Source organism: Oncorhynchus masou, chromosome 29, assembly GCF_036934945.1.
Source record: "Oncorhynchus masou masou isolate Uvic2021 chromosome 29, UVic_Omas_1.1, whole genome shotgun sequence".
Taxonomy (NCBI): Eukaryota; Metazoa; Chordata; class Actinopteri; order Salmoniformes; family Salmonidae; genus Oncorhynchus; species Oncorhynchus masou.
Genome location: NC_088240.1, coordinates 51856123 through 51882243, shown reverse-complemented (window position 1 = coordinate 51882243; position 26121 = coordinate 51856123). Strand labels below are relative to the sequence as shown.

The window sequence follows — 26121 nt, the reverse complement described above, 5'->3', positions numbered from 1 at the left end:
CTGTGTAATTGCTCAGTGGCTCCGAGAGTCTGCTGTCAGTGACATTCGGACGGTGGCCTCTGAAATGAATCCTGCTTTGGCAACTTGTCCTCAGAATGATGTTGAGTTCTCTTCTTTCATCATGGTGACTTCCTCTGTGAAGCTCTTGCATGAATTATGGTGCCAGTGGGAGGCACACATCCCTCAATTAAGAGAGCTTGTATTCTGAGATCATACACATTCCTCAGACCATATGCACAGTTGGGGGGTTTTCCACTCGCGGTTATCTGCTATGTTCATGTATGGCTCGTTAGTGCGTTATTAATAGGTGTGTCCAATCTGCTATTTGATCCCTTGATCTGCAAAAAAAAGGTGGGGGAGTCAAACAAACCTGAAGGTTGTAGATGGAGTAAAAGTATGAAAAGCTGATAAGCATGTTGTAATAAGACTGATTTGCAATAGTACATAGTATTTTGAAGGACAGTGGAATGCAGTTCAACGCTTCTGACCAAGATAGTCCTCAAATGTCACATAGATACAGCTACAGTGTATAGAAGCAAAAATAACATTTAAATAACCTCACAGCCTCCTACCCTGTCTTCTTCCCACAGTTCCCCCCTCCCCTATTGCGCCCCCACAGCTGCTGCGAGCGGGCTCCACATATCTGATCATCCAGCTCAACACAAACTCCATCCTGGGAGATGGCCCTATCATCAGGAAGGAGATTGAGTACCGGGCCAGCCAATCACCTTGGTCCGAGGTCCATGGGGTCAACATGGTCACCTACAAGCTGTGGCACCTGGACCCAGACACGGAGTATCACATAAGTGTGTTGCTGACCCGGCCCGGAGAGGGCGGCACCGGACCACCCGGACCACCCCTCATCAGCAGGACTAAGTGTGCAGGTGAGGGTCTGGGCGGTGTGGCAAGGTCTAGATATTCTTGTACAGTATGTGACATTCTCATAGTTGTCAGTGTTTGGTAACACAGAATAGGTTGGTAATACATGTTATTAACCACTTGCAAATCCTTCATTAAGTCTTACCATAATGTTTTAATTGATTTACACATTTTATTGTAAGATCATTCTAGTTTTCTTGGTCTGACTGATATGTTTCTAGTCTTGATAAATAGAGGGAAGTGTATCATTCTACAAGCAGTTTGCTTCGTCTGTGGATTTTACCTACGAAACTTCAGAAACGCTCATATTTTTGGTCATTTTAGAGAGGATATTTCCTCAGACTATTCAAAGTACAGATGCCCAACAGCTAGATGCTCAGACTTTATTTAATCTCAGACTAATTGCTTCATTATATTATTGAATTTGAAAAGTGGAATAGCAGACCATCGACTGTGGTGATAATGTGGCCAAATTGTATTCCAGACTGAAACCCTTCTGTGAGATTGAGAGGTGGTCTTTGTAAAAAAAAAAAAAATTGCTGGAAGAAAACAACTAGCACACACACACTCAACCACAAAATGCATGCCTATTTCCTGTGGGCATTTGTCCCCTCCTACAGTCATCAGTCTTTAATATGCCCAGCGATCTCTTCCCACCACAAACCATCTCTCACCCCCCCTCCCTGTTCCACCAAACACAGCCTCCATGTCCTGTCTGATGACACATTAAGCACACTCCCTTTTCCCAATAGCCGCAGACACCAGCCATTCATCAGTAAAATAGAGAGCCCAGAGCCAGCTCTCACTCAAAAACACAGGGAGAAAATGAGAAGAAGTAGAGAAAGGATACACAAGGGAAAAAAATTATACTATTTTTTAAAGAGATAGACAGGGAAATAGGAGAGGGAAATGTATAGTTGTGAAGTGAGAGAGGATGCACACACTGTTCTAATGTAAATTTATTTTAGTGGCACCGTTTTATCCTGTCTGTCATGTTTTGTTCCTCCAGGTAATTTTCATACGAATGGTGACTCCAAATAACTGTCTCAGATATCAAAGCCTGACTTCTTGCCCTTTAATTTCCCCAGCTGTTGTTTTCACAACATAAGGGTTAGGTTGTTGTGTCTACTTGTTTGTTCTGTTGGTGGCCTGATCCTGATTCACACACCTTCAGATACTCCTCTCCATCACCCCGTTCACCCTCCAGGAGTCTCTAATCACCACCTGGACACCCTTGAGTTCCACTGACCCCTCCCCCAGACCATCTGGTCCAGAACCCACACTGACCCCAAACTTCATCATTGCATTATGATCCACCTCAAATTTGTTGGGCTGCTTAGGTCTAAGCATGAGGAAATATATGGTCTTGTCACAGTGGGGATCTCTGGGAGTGTGCTAGTTACCAGAGTGAACATACGGGAGGCTTGGACCCTCTTGGTGTTCTTATGACTAAAGTTACTTTATTCTCCAAAAAACAGTGTTGCCATGGACTGGGTATGTTCTGCTGTTCCGTGGGAACAACGCCTCTCTTCCTGGCTTGCGCAGACCTATATAGTGGAGCCCGGGCGTCCTCTTGTGAGTGCTGTAAAACTAATGGCCGTGAATGTGAACATGGTCTCCGCCCGCCTCTGATGGCCAGCCAGGTGTGCTTGGTGAGCCATCACTGTGATTATCAGCAGGGCTGCATTATCGTAGCTCAAAGCCCCTCAAGTAAGTCACAAAGGAGACAAGTTATTTCCAAACCTATTTAATAGGCTTCCACCTGCTTCTGGGTCACTGAGCCTTCTGGAGAGCCCCTGCCACCAGACCTCTCTGCCGAGCGAGGGGCTTCATACCGGTGCCTGACTAAAATTAGGAACTTTACAGTGTGCTCATCCCTTTCATGGCTCGTCTTCCTCGTCCATCATGGCAGGCCTCCTTCATCTCCCCTGTGGTTAGGTCTCCACATACTCCCTCCACAGCTCAGCACCAACCCAGGCCAAGGACAACCCTGTCCACAGGTAATCCCATGAATCAGTATTAGTGGGGGTAATAAACCAGAAGCTCTTCCTTTCCTCTCACTTCTATACTGTGAGGAACAAGCATGCCGCTCTGGGCCATGTTGGGGATTCTGCAACCCCTCTCCGAAGGCTGACAGGGAGTGTGTGCCGCACACATTTGAATGTGGCATGCAGACAAATAGACTGGGCAAGGGGAAGGGTGTTGGCACAAAAGTCCAATTTTATGAAAATCCACAATGGGCACACTGTGGCCTCTTTGGTGGTTTTGTCACCAGCTCGTCAGTTATAAGCCTCTCTTTATTTAGCTTTGAGACTGGGCAGACTATCCATTACACCATAAAGACAATCCTCAATCAAATTGAACAATTGTTTTAACATTTCCTGCCGCGTCTAATGTACCACTACTTTATTACCCAGCCCACATTTGTATCTGCTGTCACAAACTGATGTTCAGAACAAAGCAGTGGTCGTGTTTCCTTCTAGACCGAGATGCCAGAAAACACATTTGGAAAGTAAACAGGTGACTGTGGAGGGGCTTAAGTATAGATTGCCAGTGTCATGAAATTCTGCTTCAGTGAGAAAGATAATGAATAGAAAGGGATACATGGATAAACTTCAGGGAGAGATATAATGAATAGAAAGGGATGAAGAGATAAATAGAAGAGAGAGCCTTTTGAGTGGTGTGTTAGAGTGTGTGTGTGTGCATGTGCCTGTTTGTGCGCATATATTTCCTTGCATATTCAGAGAGAGCACCTTTTAAATCCATCTCCCTTGATTACTCCCATTCTTCCTTTAAGCTTTCCCTCGCTCATCGATGCATTAGCTCCATTGTTTTAGTCCTCAGCACAAATAACTGCAGTGAGAGTAGAATCCCTTTGAGTGTTGTAGTTAGTGCAGGAATGAAGATGTTGGCTGATATAACCTTACTCTTCTCACTGCTGAGTCCTCCGCTCCATATCTCCTCTGTCACTCTCACTCTCCTCTGCCATTAGTCACAAATCCCTATTAAAAGAACAAAGCAATACAATACATTATGCAGAATATTGTTTGACAAAAAGGCGTCGATTGTGTTAATAATGGGATGTGAAAAATGCCTCAATTGGTAATGTGTTGCCTGAGATTGTCCTTGGCTCACCCTTGTAGCCTGTATCTCTTACTGCAACACTGACTGGCTTGTGCTTGAAGGCACAGAGGCTTCTCAGTATCTCTGTATCCCTCTATCTGTCTATGCCGAGGGAGTAGAAAGACAAGGCTCTAGTTCTCTCTGCTTGAGTCAAAGGAAACAGTGTTGACCCCAAACCCAGCAGTGACCAGAAGTAACTGGGTGACTGCTAAAAACAAGCAGCCTGTCAAAATGACCCAGCAATAAAAATATACTGGCGGAATTGAATGCCCTTGGACAGCGCTCTTATTTATTGGTTCTGAATTTGGCCTCTGGGCGTGGAACTATAGGGGACACTCAATTTTCTAGTTGACACGTAGGCGGGACTGGCGGGGGTGTGACAGAGACCCGCAGCCTGTCCCATTAATTAGCGTAATTGGCACTAGTCCGTGCATGGCTGGCGGGGGACGTGAGTGTGCCGCGCCCACAGTTTCTCTCTGGCAGGAAAACTGATGACCTCAATGATGGGACATGGTAGCGCCACCTAGCTTGGATGAACAGCTTCCAACACATCGGCGTGACCGAGAGAACGTTGTCAGAACTTGTCACACATGGGAACATCAGGGCTATTACTAAAGGATTTCATTAAAACTTAAAGATTTTGTAATTTACACTGTGTTTAAACAGTTTTTATTTCAGCTTCATTTAACCAGGTTAGTCTCTTGAGATAAAAATAGGTTTTTCAAAAGAAGACCTGGACCGAGTTGATAACATTGCCTTCTCTCTCTCTTGCTTTCCCTCCCTTCCTCCCACCTTCCCTCTGTTAGAACCAACACGGGCCTTGCGAGGTCTCACAGCCTCAGAGATCCAGTCCAGGCAGCTGACCCTGCAGTGGGAGACGCTGGCCTACAACTTGACCCGCTGCCACACCTACTCTGTATCCCTGTGCTATCGCTATGCCACCGCAGGGGGCGGCGGCGGGCACAACACTACTGTGCGCGAGTGCCTGGCGGTGGAGCACAATGCCTCACGCTTCACCCTGCGCGACCTGCCGGCCTACCATTCCATCCGGGTCCGTCTGGCGCTCGCCAACCCTGAGGGCAAGAAGGAGGGTCGGGAGGTCACCTTTCAGACTGAAGAGGACAGTAAGTGATGAGAGAATGTTGGAGACGAATACTGTACGTAGGAGCTCATACAGGGTACATATTCATAGAAACTAGAATAACATGGGAGAATGTTGGAAACATATACTGTGCTTAGGAGCTAATACAGGGTACATATTCATAGAAACCGTAATAACATGGGAGAATGTTTGAGACTGATATTTGAGACTGATGATATAATGTTTGAGACTGATGAACTGATACATACAGGGCACATATTCATATAAAGTAGAATGATAGGAACCATCTTGTGTTAGAGTGTCCTAATGCGAAAATAATATTTTTCAGTGGTGCAATACTCCAGTCTTGTCAGGCCGCAGTTCAGGTTGTTGGTTACTATTCTCAAAAATGTGTGGAGTCTGCTGAACACTGCTGGTACATTATATCAGTGCTTTTAGATGTACCTGATAGCCTGGCAAGGTCTGTTGGCTGCCATACAACCTCTTCATGGCTGACATGGCTGTCTACCTTCTCAATCCCTGCTTCCCAGACATCTGTAAGAAACACTTGAATGTTTTTGACTGTTCATGGATCACATTGGTGTCTGTCTGTTTAGGTAGTGGTGAAACTTCTGTGAGACCAAAATAACTCAAAGTACCTAGGGAGTCATCCAAAACTTTTCTCAGGAGGGTATTAACAAATGAACAAAAATAGTGCTGTTCAAATGGCCCAAAAAATCTAGCTATCTATACAGTTGGGATTGATAACACTGGGTCAGTCAACATCAGTAGTGTAAAGAACACGCGGGGAGACCGAGAGCTGGTTTCAAGCTCAGGACGCAGCAGGTGTTTATTGCAAAGGACTACAGGAGGAAGCAGGTAGCTGGGTCCAGGGGCAGGCTGAAGGTCATACACAGGAGGCAGGTAGCTGGGTCCAGGGGCAGGCAGAAGGTCATAAACAGGGGGTCCAAAAGGGCAACAGTACAGGCAGGGAAAAGGCTTGTAACGTAGTCCGGGAGATCAGGCAATAGGTAGATAACAGGAAATCCGATAGGCTAAAGTACAGGCAGGGGATAAGCAAAACGTGTTGTTAGTGAGGCAGGCCAAAACTATCATACACGGGAGGAGTAAATCACGGGAAACCCAGAGCTCTAAAAGATGTGTGTCACAAAACAAACATTACATCACAGTGATGGAGTGCAAAGAACTGAACTAAATAGTGTGTGATAATGACATACAGGTGTGTGATTAGAAGGTGATTAGAATCCAGGTGATTTGGGATCTGGAGAGTGAACTGCGTTCAGGGGATCTAGGTGTTTGAGAGTGTGGGCTGGAAAGTGAGCTGTGTTCAGGGGATCTACGTGTTTGAGGGTGTGAGTTGGAAGCAGACGTTACAAGTAGCTACAGTTTGATTGAAGGGATTCATAACTATTATTGTCCGTCTCCATTCCCAAACGGTTGTGTCTCAGTAGACTTGAATAAAAGCGTTGTGACCATCTCAAAGAGGCTGCATCAGTATCCCGAAGGATCCGTCTCCTTTCTCAAATGGAAATTAAATATTAATAATCATATCTGAGGCCCACTAGTAAGCCAGAAAGAACGGATTTCCCCCCATATCTCCCAATATATTAATTTTTTGCCAGGGCAGCCAACAGCTGCCTCTGTGCATTGCAGATGCCTGGCTGAAGGACAAATAAATATTTCCATTAAAAAGAAACTAAACAAACGCACTGTTCTCACACCAAAGGGAGAAAAAAAAAGTGTGTGAGAGAGCGAACGAGAATGAGAGAAAAAGCGAGGGAGAGAGAAAGAGAAAAAAAGAGATACCTGTCAATTATAAACACACCCTTCAAAAGCTTTTAATCAGGAACTCTCTTTCCAAACTCTGTCACTACCAAAATAACACCAGACTCAGCTGTTTCCTCACAGCGCTGAATGGTTGTTGCTTTAGCCCCAACTACCCCTCCACCCTGCACTCTACACACACAGACTAATGGGGATTGTGGTCTGGAATAGAAAACCACAGAGCACAGAGGATACTATAAAAACAGTTAGCATTGTTTTTATATGGATGTGTCTAGGCCAGGCTTCCCCCTGGTGTACAGGCCAGACAGAGCTGTAACAGCATTCACCATTTATCCGAAGGTCATCACTTGCCATCAGCTGAGGATGCATTTAATCACCACTATTCCACTGAGGTATTTTGAAGGCATAAGACTCATGGTACAATAGAAATGCTTTGTCCACTGTTGTACAGTAATTATATCATGTCACTGTCAGACTCTGTGCTCAAAGTAATATCACGTAATATGAACCTCGCCATCATGATGATAGTATGAATCTGATCCATGTGAATTGACTGTAAGTACTTGTTATTTACTATAGTGATTACTCTACTTCAGTGGTGTTATATCCGTCAATCATCTCCTATTCTCTTTGCTTGTACACGCTCTGACTGCCCCTGACTATATACACTATGGTTAACACAACATATAGTCCTGTATGTCCTACATGGTGCAGAGTTCTCAGTTCTGAAGCTAACATTGTAAGAGAGACTCAGTGACATTGACCACTGAATATGATATTGACATTATGAGATGCTTGCCATGATATTACCTCTTCAATTTCCTGACCTGTTGCTTATTTCCAATAGTACCCGGTGGCATCGCCCCTGAATCGCTGACCTTCACCCCCCTGGAGGACATGATTTTCCTCAAGTGGGAAGAGCCAGTCGAACCCAATGGTCTCATCACCCAATATGAGGTAAGGATGCTTCCCACTCTGCTTGATGCCCTCCAATCATCTTCCTCTAAACATCTCCTCCCAAAGTTCCCAGGTTCACCCTCCTGGACCTCATATCCTATTAGAGTTTATAGGCAGTGATTGGTGTAGTTTAGGTCAGCAAGAGCAGTGTCACAGGCATTGATTAGTGTAGGTAAGTTCTAGGAGAGAAATGTCACAGAACTTTTCACACAGAGAGTTTGAAACAAGGACAGAACAATAGCTATATTTTACAGGGGGTTGTTATTTGAGGTAATAGTCACAACACAGCTGTTTGACGTTAAGAATTACAGGCAGAAGCTACAGTACTGTACAGTACAGTACATTTTTTTACAAGCTCATAGTCCATCCCCAGAGCACTTTCTGTTTCTCTCCACGCATCTAATAGTACATCTAGAGCTAGAAAATAGTCTGGCACCTTGTCACCAAGAGAAGTTAAGAAACATATTTATCAGCATATAGCACTGCCATGCATCATCACATTTTTCACCCTCATTTATTAGCACTAATTTATTCATGCCAATTTTGGAGTAGGTCTCCGATGAAAACAGACAATTTGTAATGTTAGACTCGCTTTCACACTACTGTCTTCACCTATGGTAGGTGCTCAAGTACAGTATTACCTATACCAGCCTCAAGCCTTCACCCAGCCGTCTCTCTTTCAATGTCATCTCAAGGAGGATATTATTAAATGGGGTTTGTGGTTTGACATATAAAGTGGAGGCAGGGATGGATTTTCTCCCCGTAGCGTCCTGATCTCTCTGAGCTGACAAAGAGAGCTTTAGACGGAGCCACAGAAGAAATCCTCTTAATTTCTCTCCCATTAAAGCTTTGACCTGTCTCCCTGAGCCCATCGACCGCCACGACTCCAGCCTCACAAGCCCCTTCTTGGTCCTCTTTGCTCTTTTTGAAGGCTATTATCGGCTTTTGTATTGGCTTTTTTTATGAGGAACACATAGGTCTCTGTGTGTACCTTGTACAGTCATTGGCTGTCTTCACAGCTACCACGCCCACATGGGTTATTGTAGTGCTTTTAAAATAATCTGCATCATCAATAGTTTGGTCAAGTCAGTGGGAAGTAAGCTATCTGTGTTATTTAACATTCCCAGTTTTTACATTACTCTCTGATGCCACATGGGTAGAATCCCAAAAGGCAGTTTGACTGGGTGGGAAAACAAGTTGCTTCCAACAACATCAAAATTTCACACAGAACACATTTCCACATTAGCATGAATGTCCTTCAGGCCATTACGAATGGATTAGCAAGCCAAACAAAATCATTAGCATCTTGTTCTTGTGCAACTTGCAGGTTGTGAAAACTGTAAACACACAAAACAATAATGTTTTGATAATGATTCCAATTTCATGACAAAATAACAGCATTACACTGGACTGCATAACATATGCTGCTGTTACTATTTCTGTCACTTTATTTCTAGTTATATGTACATGTCTACCTCAATTACCTTGTACCCCTGCACGTCGACTTGGTACTGGTACCCCTTGTATATAGCCAAGGTAGTCTTACTCATTGTGTATCTGTTATTACTTTTATTATTACATGTTTTACTTTTCTATTATTTCTCTATTTTCTTACTCTCTGCATTGTACACACTTGTTGTTTACGAAGCAAGTGATTAATACAATTTGATTAGATTTTGATTTGCAAAAAAAAAAATACCAATCAGTACATTGACTTAGAGGAGCAGCACAATTTTAAAAGTCAGATGTGAATCCTCAGAGAAAGTCAATTGTACAAAGTTAAAAGATAGTTGCTCCACAAGTAAATAACTCATGCTCTCAGAAATAATTGCTGTATGAATCATTCTGGTGTCTTTTTTTAATCTGTCCACAGATCAGCTATCAGAGCATTGAGTCGTCTGATCCGGGCATCAACGTGCCAGGACCTAGGAGAACAGTGTCGAAGTTGAGGAACGAAACCTATCACATGTTCTCCAACCTTCACCCTGGCACCACATATCTGATTTCTGTCCGCGCCCGCACAACCAAGGGCTTCGGCCAGACCGCCCTAACTGAGATCACCACCAACATTTCAGGTGAGTGTTGGTGTGTGTGTGCACACCTACAGGTGTGTGTGTTCATGCTTGAATATGTGTCGATACATTTGTATTTATTGAGGATTCCCATTAGCTGCTGCCTAGGCTCTTCATGGGGTCAAGCAACATTAAGGCAGTTACAGTACATTCGGGAAAGTATTCAGACCCCTTCCCATTTTCCACATTTTGTTACGTTTCAGCCTCATTCTAAAATGGATTACATGCATTTTTCCTTATCAATCTACACACAATAACCCATGATGACAAAGCAAAAACAGGTTTTTAAAAATGTTTGCAAACGTATTAAAAATAAAAAGAACAGACATACCTTACATCAGTGTGCAGATCTTATGCTATGAGACGAAAACATTTGCTCAGATGCATCCTGCTTCCACTGATCATTCTTGAGATGTTTCTACAACTTGATTGGAATCCACCTGTGGAAAATTCAATTGATTGGACATGATTTGGAAAGAAACACACCTGTCTATATAAGGTCCCACAGTTGACAGTGCATGTCAGAGCAAAAACCAAGCCATGAGGTCAAAGGAATTGTCCATAGAGCTCCGAGACAGGATTGTGTCGAGGCATAGATCTGGGGAAAGGTACCAAAACATTTCTGCAGCATTGTGAAGGTCCCCAAGAAGAAAGTGGCCTCCATCATTCTAAAATGGAAGAAATTTGGAACCACCCAGACTCTTCCTAGAGCTAGCCAGCCGGCCAAACTGAGCAATCGGGGGAGAAGACCTTGGTCAGGGAGGTGACCAAGAATCCGATGGTTACTCTGATAGAGCTCCAGAGTTCCTCTGTGGAGATGGGAGAACCTTCCAAAAGGGCAACCATCTCTTCAGCACTCCACCAATCAGGCCTTTATGGGTAGAGTGGCCAGACTGAAGGCACTCCTCAGTAAAAGACACATGACAGCCCGCTTGGAGTTTGCCAAAGGGCACCTAAAGGACTCTCAGACCATGAGAAACAAGATTTTCTGGTCAAATCAAATTGTAGTGGTCACATACACATGGTTAGCAGATGTTAATGCGAGTGTAGCTAAATGCTTGTGCTTCTAGTTCCGCCAATGCAGTAATGTATAACAAGTAATCTAACGAATTCACAACAACTATCTTATACACACAAATGTAAGGGATGAATAAATACATATAATTATATGGATGAACTAGGCAAGTCAGTTAAGAACAAATTCTTATTTTCAATGACGGCCTAGGAACAGTGGGTTAACTGCCTGTTCAGGGGCAGCACAACAGATTTGTACCTTGTCAACTTGGGGGTTTGAACTTGCAACCCTGCCGCCCCAACGATCATCTCCTTTGTTTTGTTGACGTTGATGATTGAGAGGTTATTTTCCTTACACCACACTCCGAGGGCCCTCACCTCCTCCCTGTAAGTCGTCTCGTCGTTGTTGGTAATCAAGCCTACTGCTGTAGTGTTGTCTGCAAACATGATGTTTGAGTTGGAAGCGTGCATGGCCACGCAGTGGGTGAACAGGGAGTAGAGGAGAGGGCTGAGAATGCACCCTTATGGGGACCCAGTGTTGAGGATCAGCGGGGTGGAGATGTTGTTTCCTACCTTCACCAACTGGGGGCGGCCCGTCAGAAACTCCAGGGCCCAATTGCACAGGGTGGGGTTGAGATCCAGGCATTCGAGCTTAATGACGAGTTTGGAGGGTACTATGGTATTACATTTTGAGCTGTAGTCAATGAACTGCATTCTTACATAAGTATTCCGCTTGTCCAGATGGGATAGGGCAGTGTGCAGTGTGATGGCGATTGCATCGTCAGTGGAACTATTGGGGAGGTAAGCAAATTGGAGTGGGTCTAGGGTATCAGGTAGGGTGGAGGTGATATGCTCCTTGACTATTCTCTCAAAGCACTTCATGATGACAGAAGTGAGTGCAACAGGGCGATAGTCATTTAGTTCAGTTACCTTAGCTGTCTTGGGAACAGGAACAATGGTGGCCATCTTGAGGCATGTGGGGACAACAGACTGGGATAGGGATTTATTGAATATGTTTGTGAACACACCAGCCAGCTGGTCTGCGCATGCTGTGAGGACACGGCTAGGGATGCCATCTGGGCCGGCAGCCTTGCATGGGTTAACATGTTTAAATGTTTTACTCACGGAGAAGGAGAGCCTACAGGCTTTGGTAGCGGGCCGTGTCAGTGGCACTTTATTGTCCTGAAAGCGTGCAAAGAAGTTGTTTCATTTGTCTGGGAGGAAGACATCAATGTCCGTGACGGGGCTGGTTTTCTTTTTTTAATCTGTGATTGACTGTAGATCCTGCCACATAAGTCTCGTGTTTGAGCCTTTGAATTGTGACTCTACTTTGTCTCTATACTGACACTTTGCTTGTTTGATTGCCTTGCGGGGGGAATTTTATTTTACCTTTATTTAACTAGGCAAGTTAGTTAAGAACAAATTCTTATTTTCACTGACGGCCTAGGTACAGTGGGTTAATGACTGCCTGTTCAGGGGCAGAACGACAGATTTGTACCTTGTCAGCTCGGGGGTTTGAACTTGCAACCTTCCGGTTACTAGTCCACCGCTCTAACCACTAGGCTACCCTGCCACCCCGTTGTTTGAAGCTATCCAGAACATATCCCAGTCCACGTAATCGAAGCAATCCTGAAGCGTGGAATCCGATTGGTCAGACCAGCGTTGGACAGACCTGAGCACGGGCGTTTCCTGTTTAAGTTTCTGTGCGGATCTGAAGATGTCGCCGACAGAGATGGTCGCCTCGCTTCAGGGCCTTTGGAAACTATGCAGTTATTTGTTTTTCTATGTATTATTTTATGTATTATTTCTTCCATTGTTAACCGAGGAAATCTCAAGTGTTATTACATTAAGCCGGGAAGAACTATTGGATATAAAAGCGATGACAACTTACCAACATTACGACCAGGAATACACCTTTCATGAAGCGGATCCTTTGTTCGGACTTCCACCCTGGACATGGGATCTTATCCCAGAGGCCGACCCAAAACCACACGGTCGCCACAGGAGAGCCAGATGGAGCGGCCTACGGGTCAGACTCGGAAGTCGAGCACACCATCCACTGCTCCCGAGCAAATTACTCGCCAATGTCCAATCTCTAGATAACAAGGTGGATGAAATTAGGGCACGAGTTGCCTTCCAGAGAGACATCAGAGATTTTAACATTCTCTGTTTCACAGAAACATGGCTCATGTTGTCAGAGTCAATACAGCCACTTAGTTTCTTCGTGCATCGCGCCGACAGAAACAAACATCTCTCTGGTAAGAAGAAGGGCGGGGGTGTATGCCTTATGATTAACGACTCATGGTGTAATCATAACAACATACAGGAACTTAAGTATTTTTGTTCACCTGACCTAGAATTCCTTACATTCAAATTCCGACCGCATTATCCTTCAAGAGAATGCTTTTCGATTATAGTCACAGACCTGAAAGTAGCAGTGCAGCGACTCTCCCCATCCAATCTGACAAAGCTTGAGAGGATCTGCAGAGAAGAATGGGAGAAACTCCCCAAATACAGGTGTGCCAAGCTTAGAGTAGCATCCTACTCAAGAAGACTCAAGGCTGGAATTGCTGCCAAAGGATCTTCAACAAAGTACTGAGTAAAGGGTCTGAATATTTATGTACATTGTAACACTTAATTATTTTTTATTTATACATTTGCAAACATTGCTAAAACCCTGTTTTTGCTTTTTTATTATGGGGTATTGTGTGCAGATTAATGAGGGTCAGTTCATCAAATGTCTGCCCTGCTAGAACTTCCCCCGTCAACTGTAAGTGCTGTTATTGTAAAGTGGAAATGTCTGGGAGCAACATTGGCTCAACTGCGAAGTGGTAGGCCACAGAAGCTCACCGAATGGCATCGCCGAGAGCTGAAGCGTGTAGCACGTAAAAATCACCTGTCCTTGGTTGCAACACTCACTACTTAGTTCAAAACTACCCCTGGAAGCAACATCAGCACAATAACTGTTCGTCAGGAGCTTCATGGAATGGGTTTCCATGGCCGAGCAGCCGCACACAAGCCAAAGATCACCATGCGCAATGCCAAGCATAGGCTGGAGTAGTGTAAGGCATGCTGCTATTGGGCTCTGGAGCAGTGGGAACATGTACTCTGGAGTGATGAATCACACTTCACCATTTGTATTTGTATTTATTATGGATCCCCATTAGCTGCTGCTGAGGCAGCAGCTACTCTTCCTGGGGTCTGGCAAAATTAAGGCAGTTATACAATATTAAAAACATTACAATACATTAATAACACATTAAAAAAAAACATCTTGCATTCCGACGGACGAATCAGGGTTTGGCAGATGCCAGGAGACCGCTACCTGCCCGAATGCATATTACCACCTGTAAAGTTTGGTGGAGGAGGAATAATGGTCTATGGCTGTTTTTCATGGTTCAGTCTAGGCCCCTTAGTTCCAGTGAAGGGAAATTGTAACGCTACAGCATACTGTACAATGACATTCTAGACGATTCTGTGCTTCCGTGCTTCCAACTTTATGGCAACAGTTTGGGGAAGGCCCTTTCCTGTTTCAGCATGACAATGCCCCCGTGCACACCGTGAGGTCCATACAGAAATGGTTTGTCAAGATTGGTGTGGAAGAACTTTACTGGCCTGCATAGAGCCCTGACCTCAACCCCATCAAACACCTTTGGGAAGAATTGGAATGCCGACTGCCAGCCAGGCCTAATCACCCAACATCAGTATCCGACCTCACTGATGTGCATGGCTGAATGGAAGTCCCCGCAGAAATTTTCCAAATCTAACAGTTGTTATGTGGAAGGACAGATACAGTGCTATCTTCATGGGACCATATAGCATCTCCCAGCTGAGAGAGACAGACTGAGCTTATTACTGAAGAAGGAAATCCATCCCTGGTGTTCTATTCACTTTTAATGATGCATTTTCCCTGTGTAAAAAGGCAGGAATAAAAACACCTCAGAGGAAACCTCAATGCATATATCTCTCTCTCTCTCCCCCCCCCCCCCCTCTCTCTCTCTCTCTCTCTCTCTCTCTCTCTCTCTCTCTCTCTCTCTCTGTCTCTGTCTCTGTCTCTGTCTTTGTGTGTGGGTGTATGAGTGTATCTTCATGCAAAGGAGACTACTGAGAGTTCTTTAATTATAGATGTAGTGCTTAATCACTCCTTGGCGGCTATACGTCAGACAGGGAACTGCTTGCACTAGGCCAGAGAGAGAGTCCAAAAACCCGTATGTATCATCCTCCCCCTCAGAAGAGTAGAACATTCACATGTACTGAGCATCTCTCATTACTACACTGACAACAAACTTATAGCGCCTATAACGAACTCCACATAATGTACGTGCACCCCTACTAAGACAGCTACAGAGCCTGCCATCTAGTCTACACTCTTCCAGAGTGAACTACCACAGAACACACAATGAACTGTACACAACCCGCAAGCTAATTCTTACTTTATCTCTATTGAGCTTACCCCAACAAACCCCCGCAAGACCTACTCCCAACCGACCAACACCTTACTGACATCAAACACCTCAGACTCTTCATAGCACGCTAGAGCTTTTATATAACGTGTGAATAAAATAGGCACACACTTATTAAACGCCTCACTTTAATTCAGCTAGTTGCTATTTTCCAAACCCTATTTTTTTTATACCATAATTGTTGATTCCTCTGTAATAGTTTGCCTTTTCCCCCCTTCACTAATTGACTAGGGATATTATAGACACGCCGTGCAGAAGGAGGCATCTCCTGGGAGGAACGCAGCTTCGGCCAAATCCCTTTAAGCTCCTACTATTTGTCCTGCATTTCCATGACTTTTAATTGCACTCGGTATCCAAGACAACCAGAACATAGGGAAATTCGGGAGGGACATTTCTGTCGGAACGGGACTCACAAGAGTCAATGGGGCTGCAGACCTTTTATGAGAGAATAGGGAAAAAGGCTGCATGTTTATTAGATAGGATGTGTGGATTGACACAGCTCAGCTGCTTTTAAAGGGGACTGATGAAGGATGTGTCTGCGTGCGTGCGTGTATGTCTGCGTGTGTGTCTGAGTGTGAGTTTGTGGTTTGAGAGTATGTGTTTGGTAAAAAGTGTGTGTAAGAGCATGTGTATAAGTACGTGTGTGTGCTTATGTATATTATCTTGTTAATTACAAGGTCAGTCTAATTGCAATATAATATAACTTTGTCTGTACTCCTGTGCTCTGTCTCCTCAGCTCCTATGTTTGAGTATGGAGACATGCCGTCCCCTCTCAGTGAAACAGAGCGCACAATCACTGTGTTGCTTCGCCCCGCCCTGGGCAGGGGAGCACCCGTCAGGTGAAAACACAACAGACACACACAGATTTGATTTGATTTGATACATAAGATTTATAGACATTCGATGTCACATTTACAGCACATACATATTATTTGCCAAAACCCCTATATGATCAAACTTAATGAGAAACATCTTACAATAATGTATACCTCTTTGTGCTCTGTGTCCACCAGTATGTACCAGGTTGTGGTAGAGGAGGAGAGTGGCAGGAAGGTGAAGAGGGAACTGGGGGTTCAGGACTGTTACCCTCTGCCCATGTCCCATGGGGAGGCCCAAGCCAGAGGGACCCCTCACTACTACACGGCCGAGCTGCCTCCCAGCAGCCTGCTTGAAGCCAGCCCCTTCACAGTGGGGGACAACCACACCTACAATGGCTACTGGAACACCCCGCTGGACCCCCGCAAGAGCTACCTCGTCTACTTCCAGGCCATGAGCAACTTCAGAGGGGTGAGTACAGGGCTTGAAGAAGGCTGTGGCTGATTTCTAGATCAACCACTAGCCCCTAGGTGATCTGAGAGTATGGGTAGGTAAGCAAAAGGTTGTCATCAATCAAATGTCACAATACAGTTTAGAGCGTTCGATTTGGCTGAGGGAGACCCCCTGCTTGTTTAAAAGCATTGACAACTACTTGACGTTTTCAAGGGATTTTTAAATACATTTTTATAACTATTTGGTTTTAATATCATCACCTCTTGAAGAGCATAGTCAGAGCTATACATTTCCGATTATTTTACATTTAGCTCTATGATCAGAACAATAGGACAAGTAACTCATGCTTTTCATGATCAGTAAACATCATGTACTATATTCAGATACGTGAGGGTAACCTATCCATTTGGCATATAGCTAGCTAGCTATGCAAACAGCGTGTCATTTAGCTTGCTTCATCAGAGATTAGGCTTTTGGAAAGAGTTTGGCATGGGCAAATCACTTGTCAGAAAATGTAAGAGACAGGACGTGGCTAATCTCAGTTCGACGGCTCCCGGTGAGAGCAGTAGTCCAATGGAGTTGTTATGTTAAAACACTTCGACACGTATTATTAGAATATAGCAAAACAAAAGAAATCTGGGAACAAATGCAAGATTTTGGAAACACTATTGAAATTGAACCAAATGCCATACTATATGGGAAAATCAATGGAACACTTAAAGATATCTATAAAAACGTTTTTCGCCTCATCATATGTATAGAGAATGCACAAATGGAAAACCCGGTGCCAAATGACAATTGAAAATGTCTTGATTCCCAGCTAAACAGTTTTTAAACAAATTAGAAAGGAGAAGAACCAACGAAACGAGGAGGGGGTGAACAATAGTAAGTTATTGACTTTGATTTTTTTTTAAATGTTTTTTAAATATATGTACAGTATATATAATGTAAATGTGATGTAACTTACAATGTATGCTAAAAATCCAGTTTAAAAATAATAAAAATAATAATAATAAAGCCGACTAATATTATTTAAAAGCAACAAAAAAAAGTTACAAAACAGGAAATCATGCAAATAACTGATTGCATGTCATAAACGAGAAAAGAAGCAGATGAATATGGTTTTAAAGCTGATGTTGTTTAAAAAAATGCTGTCATCCCCACTACAGATGGCAAGCAAATCAAAGAATATTTGGATATAGCCATCTAGTTTATCCCCTGAAAGTTAGTTTGTTAACTAGCCATATTGAAGTGATCTGTTATTAGCTAGCAAACCAATTTAACTTGGTCAATCAATCAATGTAGACTATCATGGCTGTCAGCAGCAATCATGATTAAACACTCTTAAAAACAATGTTGAAAAGAGGATCATGTTAGCTAACTTTGCTAGGTAGGCCTACGTTGGTTGGAGAAAAAAGAGGTGATGTTACAACTAAATAGTTAACATTTATTTCAAATTCCCTTGAAAATGGCATGCAGTTGTCAATGGTTTTAGAGGAGCTGGGGTCTCCTGGCCTCTCAGCAGGCAAATCGAATGCTCTGCACATTATTGAGACATTTTATTGAGACAACCTATATGATAATTGCTTCAGTTGCTAAATGGCTGGGAGGAAATTTTACCCAATTGCTTATCAATCCTTTCAGATCCACAGGAGTGCCCAGGGAGTAGGGGGCAATTTGTAATTCAATATGTAACGCTGAATTGGTGTTGGTTTATGAAAATGTAGTATTTTTCTAACTTCCATTGTCCTCCAGTCCAGTACAGTGCCTTTGGAAAGTATTCACACCCCTTGACTTTTTCCACATATTATTATGTTACAGCTTTAATCTAAAATTGATTAAATAAAGCAAAATCCTCAGCAATCTACACACAATACCCCATAATGACAAAGTGTAAACAGGTTTTAGAAATTTTGGGACATTTATTAAAAATACAAATACCTTATTTACATGGGAATTTAGGCCCTTCGCTATGAGACTCAAAATTGAGCTCAGGTACATCCTGTTTCCATTGATCATCCTTGAGATGTTTCTACAACTTGATTGGAGTCCACCTGTCAATTCATTGGACATGATTTGGAAAGGCATTTGCCTGTCTATATAAGGTCCCACAGTTGACAGTGCATGTCAGAGCAAAAACCAAGCCATGAGGTTGAATTAATTGTCCACAGAGCTCCGAGACAGGATTCTGTCAAGGCACAGATCTGGGAAAGGGTACCAAAACATTTCTGCAGCCTTGAAGGTCCCCAAGACCACAGTGGCCTCCACCATTCTTAAATGGAAGAAGTTTGGAACCACCAAGACTCTTCTTTGAGCTGGCCATCCGGCCAAACTGAGCAATCGGGGGAGAAGGGCCTTGGTCAGGGAGGTAACCAAGAACCCGATGGTCATTCTGACAGAGCTCCCATCAGGCCTTTATGGGTAGAGTGGCCAGACTCCTCAGTAAAAGGCACATGACAGCCCGCTTGGAGTTTGCCAAAAGGACTCTCAGACCATAAGAAACAAGATTCTCTGGTCTGATTGAACACTTTGGCCAGAATGCCAAGCGTCACGTCTGGAGGAAACCTGGCACCATCCCTACGGTGAAGCATGGTGTTGGCAGTATCATGCTGTGGGGATGTTTTTCAGAGGCTGGGACTGGGAGGCTTGTCAGGATCAAGGCAAAGATGGACAGAGCAAAGGAAAGAGAGATGCTTGATGAAATCCTTCACCTTCCAACAGAACAGCGACCCTAAGCACACAGCCAAGACAACGCAGGAATGGCTTCGGGACTTGAACCTGATCGAAAATCTCTGGAGAGACCTGAAAATACCTGTGCAGTAATGCTCCCCATCCAACCTGACAGCGCTTGAGAGGATCTGCAGAGGAGAATGAGAGAAGCCCCCCAAATACAGGTGTCAAATCAAATCTTAAGCTTGTCGCGTCATACCCAAGAAGACTCGAGGCTGTAATCGCTGCCAAAGTTCCTTTAACAAAGTACTGAGTAAAGGGTCTAAATACTTACTGTATGTAAATGTGATTTTTTTTTTGCTTTATAAATTTGCAAAAAAATATAAAAACATATTTTTGCTTTGTCATTATGGGGTATTGTGTGTAGATTGATGAGGGGAAAAAACTATTTAATACTAAATGTACATGTACATACATTTGGAAAAAGTCAAGGTGTATGAATACTTTCCCGAAGGCACTGTATATCTCCCATAATGTATGCCAGGCTTGAAAGAGCAGGGGAAATTACCTCCTTTAGGCTTGTACCCCATGTGAAAATATTTGTGGTGTGAAATGTGCTTGTTGGAAGGGAATGCCTGGATTGGCATGGTCCTTAGCTGGAATCCATGTTTCTGAACATGTCCAGTGCTTTGAAACGATGCACAGCATTCAAACGGTGTCAAGGACAGGGAATTTCTTGTGCACATTACTTCCAGCTAGTAAATTTGTGATGAGCTGGTACTCTTCTCATTATCCCTCCTTCCATTCTCTGTCCTTCCCTCGCACTCTCTATTTTCATCCCTCTGCTACTGGCCTTACCCTCCTCATCCCTAGCCTTATCCTCCATTCCCTCCATTCTCCTCTATCTCCTCAATTTTCCTCTCTTTTATTCCAAATCAGTGGAGACTCATTAAGCCCTGTGACTAATAGGATCCTCAGTAGAGGAAGATCCTGATCCAGCAGGGCTTTATTCCAGACCACCATCCTCTGTTCCTGTTCTCTCACTCCACTGCTCCTCTCCTAACCAAAGAAAGCTGCAGCAGTTCCAATCATACACCAAGGAAGCCCAAACCTCCAATACAGGATCACCCACTACCTGGCAGAGACAATTACTTAATTACTTAGGGATAATTGGACACAGGTGCAGATGATCAGAGATAGAAATGTTTCGTTTAAATATTCAGAGAGCGCGGCAAGGCTTTTCTTTGCAAATCTCTGGTTAGCGTTGTATGGTAGGTTACCTTTGTTATTTTAGAGTATTTTAGGTGGAAGTCTGGCAAATGGGTGCATTCTAGTCTAGGGCCCATCAGCAGAGGAACTCACCTCTCTTTTCCTCCAGCGGTGGCGGTGGTGGCTTTTTCTGGCCCAGTGGAGAAATGCTAGGGGCCGTGCAGCGTGAGCAGTTCACACAACTCTCTTAATAAGCAGCAGGATTAGACAGTGAAGCGTCTGACTTTACCGGCGGATGGGATTAGGGCTTTGTTTTGGCTGGCAGCGAGCCAGATTTAGCGCTGGGAGCGGGCTGGACAATGGAGGCAAAGTGCCCGATCACAAGGCCCAGCCCTAAGTCCGCAATGGGCTCTGGCAGCCAAGGCCATTCTGGCAACAAGGGTATACAGTAGTTACAGGCGATCCCTATACCAGTTCCAGGGCTCTCCCCATGGGCACAGAGAATACACACTCCCTTCATGCCCGATCACCTTCTTGGGCTTATATACCCTTCATACAGAGGAAAGGGGGTAGAGAGTTCATGTACAGTCGTGGCCATAAGTTTTGAGAATAACATTAATTTCCACAAAGTTTGCTGCTTCAGTGTCTTTAGATATTTTTGTCAGATGTTACTATGGAATACTGAAGTATAATTACAAGCATTTCATAAGTGTCAAAGGGTTTTATTGACAGTTACATGAAGTTGATGCAAAGAGTAAATATCTGCAATGTTGACCCTTCTTTTTCAAGACCTCTGCAATCTGCCCTGGCATGCTTTCAATTAACTTCTGGGCCACATCCCGACTGATGGCAGCCCATTCTTGCATAATCAATGCTTTGAGTTTGTCAGAATTTGTGGGGTTTTGTTTGTCCACCTGCGTCTTGAGGATTGACCACAAATTCTCAATGGGATTGAGGTCTGGGGAGTTTCTGTCACGCCCTGACCTTAGTATTCTTTGTTTTCTTTATTATTTTGGTTTGGTCAGGGTGTGACGAGGGTGATGTGTGTTTTTGTCCTGTCTAGGGTTTTTGTATGTTTATGGGGTTGTTCTAGTCTAGGTGTTTTTATGTCTCTGGTTGCCTAGATTGTTTCTCAATCAGAGGCAGCTGTTTATCGTTGTCTCTGATTGGGGACCATATTTAGGTAGCCATATTCCTTGGGTATTTCGTGGTTTATTGTCTATGTGTAGTTGCATGTCAGCACTAGTTGTTTATAGCTTCACGTTTGTTTTGTTGTTTTTGATTAGTTTAAGTGTTCTTCGTGTTTTTCGTTAATAAAAGAAGAATGTATTCTAATCACGGATGCGCCTTGGTCTCATCGTTACGACGAACGTGACAGAATAATCCACCAGAACAGGACCAAGCAGCGTGAAAAGGAGAAGCAGCGCATGATGGAGCAGACAGCGTGGACATGGGACAAAATACTGGATGGTAAAGGATCCTGGACGTGGGAGGAGATACTGGCAGGAGAGGATCGCCTACCATGGAGGCAGGTGGAGATAGCACGGAGGAACGGCGACGATATGTGGGTACACGACTAGCGCGGAAGCCCGAGAGGCAGCCCCAAGATTTTTTGGGGGGAGGCACACGAGGAGATTGGCTGAGTCAGGTAGGAGACCTGAGCCAACTCCTCGTGCTTACCGGGGGGAGCGTGTTACTGGTCAGGCACCATGTTATGCGGTGGTGCGCATGATGTCTCCATTGTGCTATTCTAGCCCGGTGTGCTCTATTCCAGCTCCTCGTATTGGCCAGGCTAGAATGGGCATCCAGCCAGGAACGAGGGTGCAGGCTCAGCGCTCCTGGTCTCCAGTATACCTCCTTGGACCAGGATATTCTGCGCCGGCTCTGCATACTGTGTCTCTGGTGAGTCTGCACAGGCCAGTGAGTCCTGTGCCAGTGCCCTGCACTCGCCCTGAGGTGTGTGTCACCAGCCCAGTACCACCAATGCCAACACCACACACCAGGCTTCCTGTGCGCCTCCAGAGCCCAGTACGTCCTGTTCCTCCTCACCGCACTCACCATGAGTTGCCTGTCCCCAGCCCAGTACCACCAGTGCCGGCACCACGCACCAGGCCTACAGTGCGCCTCGCCAGTCCACAGCGTCCGGCGACAGTACCCAGTCCAGAGCGTTCGGCGACAGTTCACAGACCGGAACCTCCGGGAAGGATCCACGGGTCAGTGCTACAAGGGCAGAGGGCTCAATGTAAAAAAGGCGGGCTGCGTCCAGAACCCACCCACACCCTCCCGTATTTTTATTTTATTTTTTTCACCTTTATTTAACCAGGTAAGCAAGTTGAGCACAAGTTCTCATTTACAATTGCGACCTGGCCAAGATAAAGCAAATCAGTTCGTCACATACAATAACACAGAGTTACACATGGAGTAAAACAAACATACAGTCAATAATACAGTAGAAACAAGTCTATATACGATGTGAGCAAATGAGGTGAGATAAGGGAGGTAAAGGCAAAAAAAAGGCCATGGTGGCAAAGTGAATACAATATAGCAAGTAAAACACTGGAATGATAGATTTGCAGTGGAAGATTGTGCAAAGTAGAAATAAAAATAACGGTGTGCGAAGGAGCAAATAAATAAATAAAATAAATACAGTAGGGAAAGAGGTAGTTGTTTGGGCTAGATTATAGGTGGGCTATGTACAGGTGCAGTAATTTGTGAGCTTCTCTGACAGCTGGTGCTTAAAGCTAGTGAGGGAGATAAGTGTTTCCAGTTTCAGAGATTGTTGTAGTTTGTTCCAGTCATTGGCAGCAGAGAACTGGAAGGAGAGGCGGCCAGAGAAAGAATTTGTTTTGGGGGTGACCAGAGAGATATACCTGCTGGAGCACGTGCTACAGGTGGGTGATGCTATGGTGACCATGGAGCTGAGATAAGGGGGGACTTTACCTAGCAGGGTCTTGTAGATGACATGGAGCCAGTGGGTTTGGCGACGAGTATGAAGTGAGGGCCACCAACGAGAGCGTACAGGTCGCAATGGTGGGTAGTATATGGGGCTTTGGTGACAAAACGGATGGCACTGTGATAGACTGCATCCAATTTGTTGAGTACGGTATTGGAGGCTATTTTGTAAATGACATCGCCAAAGTCGAGGATTGGTAGGATGGTCAGTTTTGCAAGGGTATGTTTGGCAGCATGAGTGATGGATGCTTTGTTTGCGAAATAGTATGCCAATTCTAGATTTAACTTTGGATTGGAGATGTTTGATGTGGGTCTGGAAGAAGAGTTTACAGGCAGGGCAGGATGGATATAGGTCTTTAACAGTTCGGGTCTAGAGTGTCACCCCCTTTTGAAGAGGGGGATGACCCCGTCAGCGTTCTAATCTTTGGGAATCTCAGACGATGCGAAAGAGATGTTGAATAGGCTATTAATAGGGGTGGCAACAATTTCGGCGGATCATTTTAGAAAGAGAGGGTCCAGATTGTCGAGCCCGGTTGATTTGTAGGGATCCAGATTTTTCAGCTCTTTCAGAACATCAGCTGTCTGGAATTGGGTGAAGGAGACGCGATGGGGGCTTGGGCCAGTTGCTCAGGGGCCAGTCATAGAAAAATGCTTATTGAAATGATCGATTATCGTAGATTTATCGGTGGTGACAGTGTTTCCTAGCCCCAGTGCAGTGGGCAGTTGGGAGGAGGTGCTCTTATTTTCCCTGGACTTTAGTGTCCCAAATTTTTGGGGAATTAGTGTTACAGGATGCAAATTTCTGTTTGAAAAACCTAGCCTTAGCTCTCCTAACTGACTGAGTATTTTGTTTCCTGACTTCCCTGAAAAGTTGCGTGGGGGCTATTCGATGCGAATGCAGAATGCCACATGATGTTTTTGTGCTGGTCAAGGGCAGTCAAGTCTGGGGTGAACCAAGGGCTATTTCTGTTCTTAGTTCTACATTTTCTGAATGGGGCATGCTTATTTAATATGGAGAGGAAAGCACTGTTGACCCATTATGCACGCAGACGATGAGGCAGTGATCGCTGAGATCCTGGTTGAAGACAGCAGAGGGCAGAAGTTGGTCAGGATGATATATAAGAGGGTGCCCATAATTACGGATTTAGGCTTGTACGTGGTAGGTTCCTTGATAATTTGTGTGAGATTGAGGGCATCTACCTTAGATTGTAGGATGGCAGGGGTGCTCCCCATCCCGGATCCGGGATCGTGAATAAAGCCTCAGGCTCATTAGCATAACGCAACGTTAACGATTTCTGAAAATCGCAAATTAAATGAAAATAATGCGCCTGCTCTCAAGCTTAGCCTTTTCTTAACAACACTGTCATCTCAGATTTTCAAAATATGCTTTTGAACCATAGCAAATCACTAATTTGTGTAAGAGTATGCTAAGCTAGCTTGGCATTTTGAGTAGCATTTAGCACGCAACATTTTCAAAAAAACAGATAACCAAATAAATAAAATAATTTGCCTTTGAAGAGCTTCGGATGTTTTCAATGAGGAGACTCTCAGTTACATAGCAAATGTTTCGTTTTTCCTGAAAGAATCTTTGTGTAGGAGAAATCACTCCGTTTTGTACATCACATTTGGCTACCGAAACGAACCGAAAATTCAGTCACCAAAACGTCAAACTTTTTCCGAATTAACTCCATAATATCGACCGAAACATGGCAAACGTTGTTTGGAATCAATCAAGGTGTTTTTTCACATATCTCTTCATTGATATGCAGTTCGTGGAAGCCTGCTTTCCCCTCGGAATCGCATGGAAAAATACCAGCACCTGAAAAAGACGCACCAATTTCGACGGAGGACACCGGGCGGACACCTGGAAAATGTAGTCTCTTATGGTCAATCTTCCAATGATATGCCTACAAATACGTCACAATGCTGCAGACACCTTGGGGAAACGACAGAAAGGGCAGGCTCATTCCTCTCGCATTCACAGCCATATAAGGAGACAATGGAAAACGGAGCCTCAAAAATCCTGCTGGTTTCCTGGATGCCGTTTCATCTTGGTTTTGCCTGTAGCTCCCGTTCTAGGGCACCCACAGAGAATATCTTTGCAGTTCTGGAAACGTCAGAGTGTTTTCTTTCCAAAGCTATCAATTATATGCATAGTCGAGCATCTTTTTGTGACAAAATATTGCGCTTAAAACGGGCACGTCTTTTTATCCAAAAATGAAATATAGCGCCTCCATAGCATCAAGATTAAGCATGCCCCAGTTTAGGGAGTTCCAGCTTTGGCAGTTCTATCTTGTTGGAAAATGTTATAGTTAGGGTAGGAAATTTCAAGATTTTGATGGCCTTCCTAAGCCAGGATTCAGACACGGCTAGGACATCCGGTTTGGCGGTGAATAAAACAAACTTAGGGAGGAGGCTTCTAATGTTAACATGCATGAAACCAAGGCTTTTACGGTTACAGAAGTCAACAAATGAGAGCGCCTGGGGAATGGGAGTGATGGGAGTGATGCTGGGGGCTGCAGGGCCTGGGTTAACCTCTACATCACCAGAGGAACAGAGGAGTAGGATGAGAGTTTGGCTAAAGGCTAAAAGAACTGGTCATCTAGTGCGTTTGGAACAGAGAGTA

General features: G+C 44.3%; 1 protein-coding gene across 5 annotated transcripts in view; it reads left to right on the top strand.

Annotated features, from left to right (window-relative positions):
• Positions 1-26121, top strand: part of ptprub (protein tyrosine phosphatase receptor type Ub) — a 374285-nt gene that overhangs the window by 233429 nt on the left and 114735 nt on the right. For all 5 annotated transcript variants that reach the window (XM_064945224.1, XM_064945228.1, XM_064945226.1 and 2 more), the window contains exons 7-12: positions 591-884; positions 4809-5126; positions 7737-7846; positions 9720-9921; positions 16132-16234; positions 16409-16682. In XM_064945224.1, the coding sequence (XP_064801296.1) occupies positions 591-884; positions 4809-5126; positions 7737-7846; positions 9720-9921; positions 16132-16234; positions 16409-16682 (1301 nt within the window). The remainder of the gene's footprint in view (positions 1-590; positions 885-4808; positions 5127-7736; positions 7847-9719; positions 9922-16131; positions 16235-16408; positions 16683-26121) is intronic.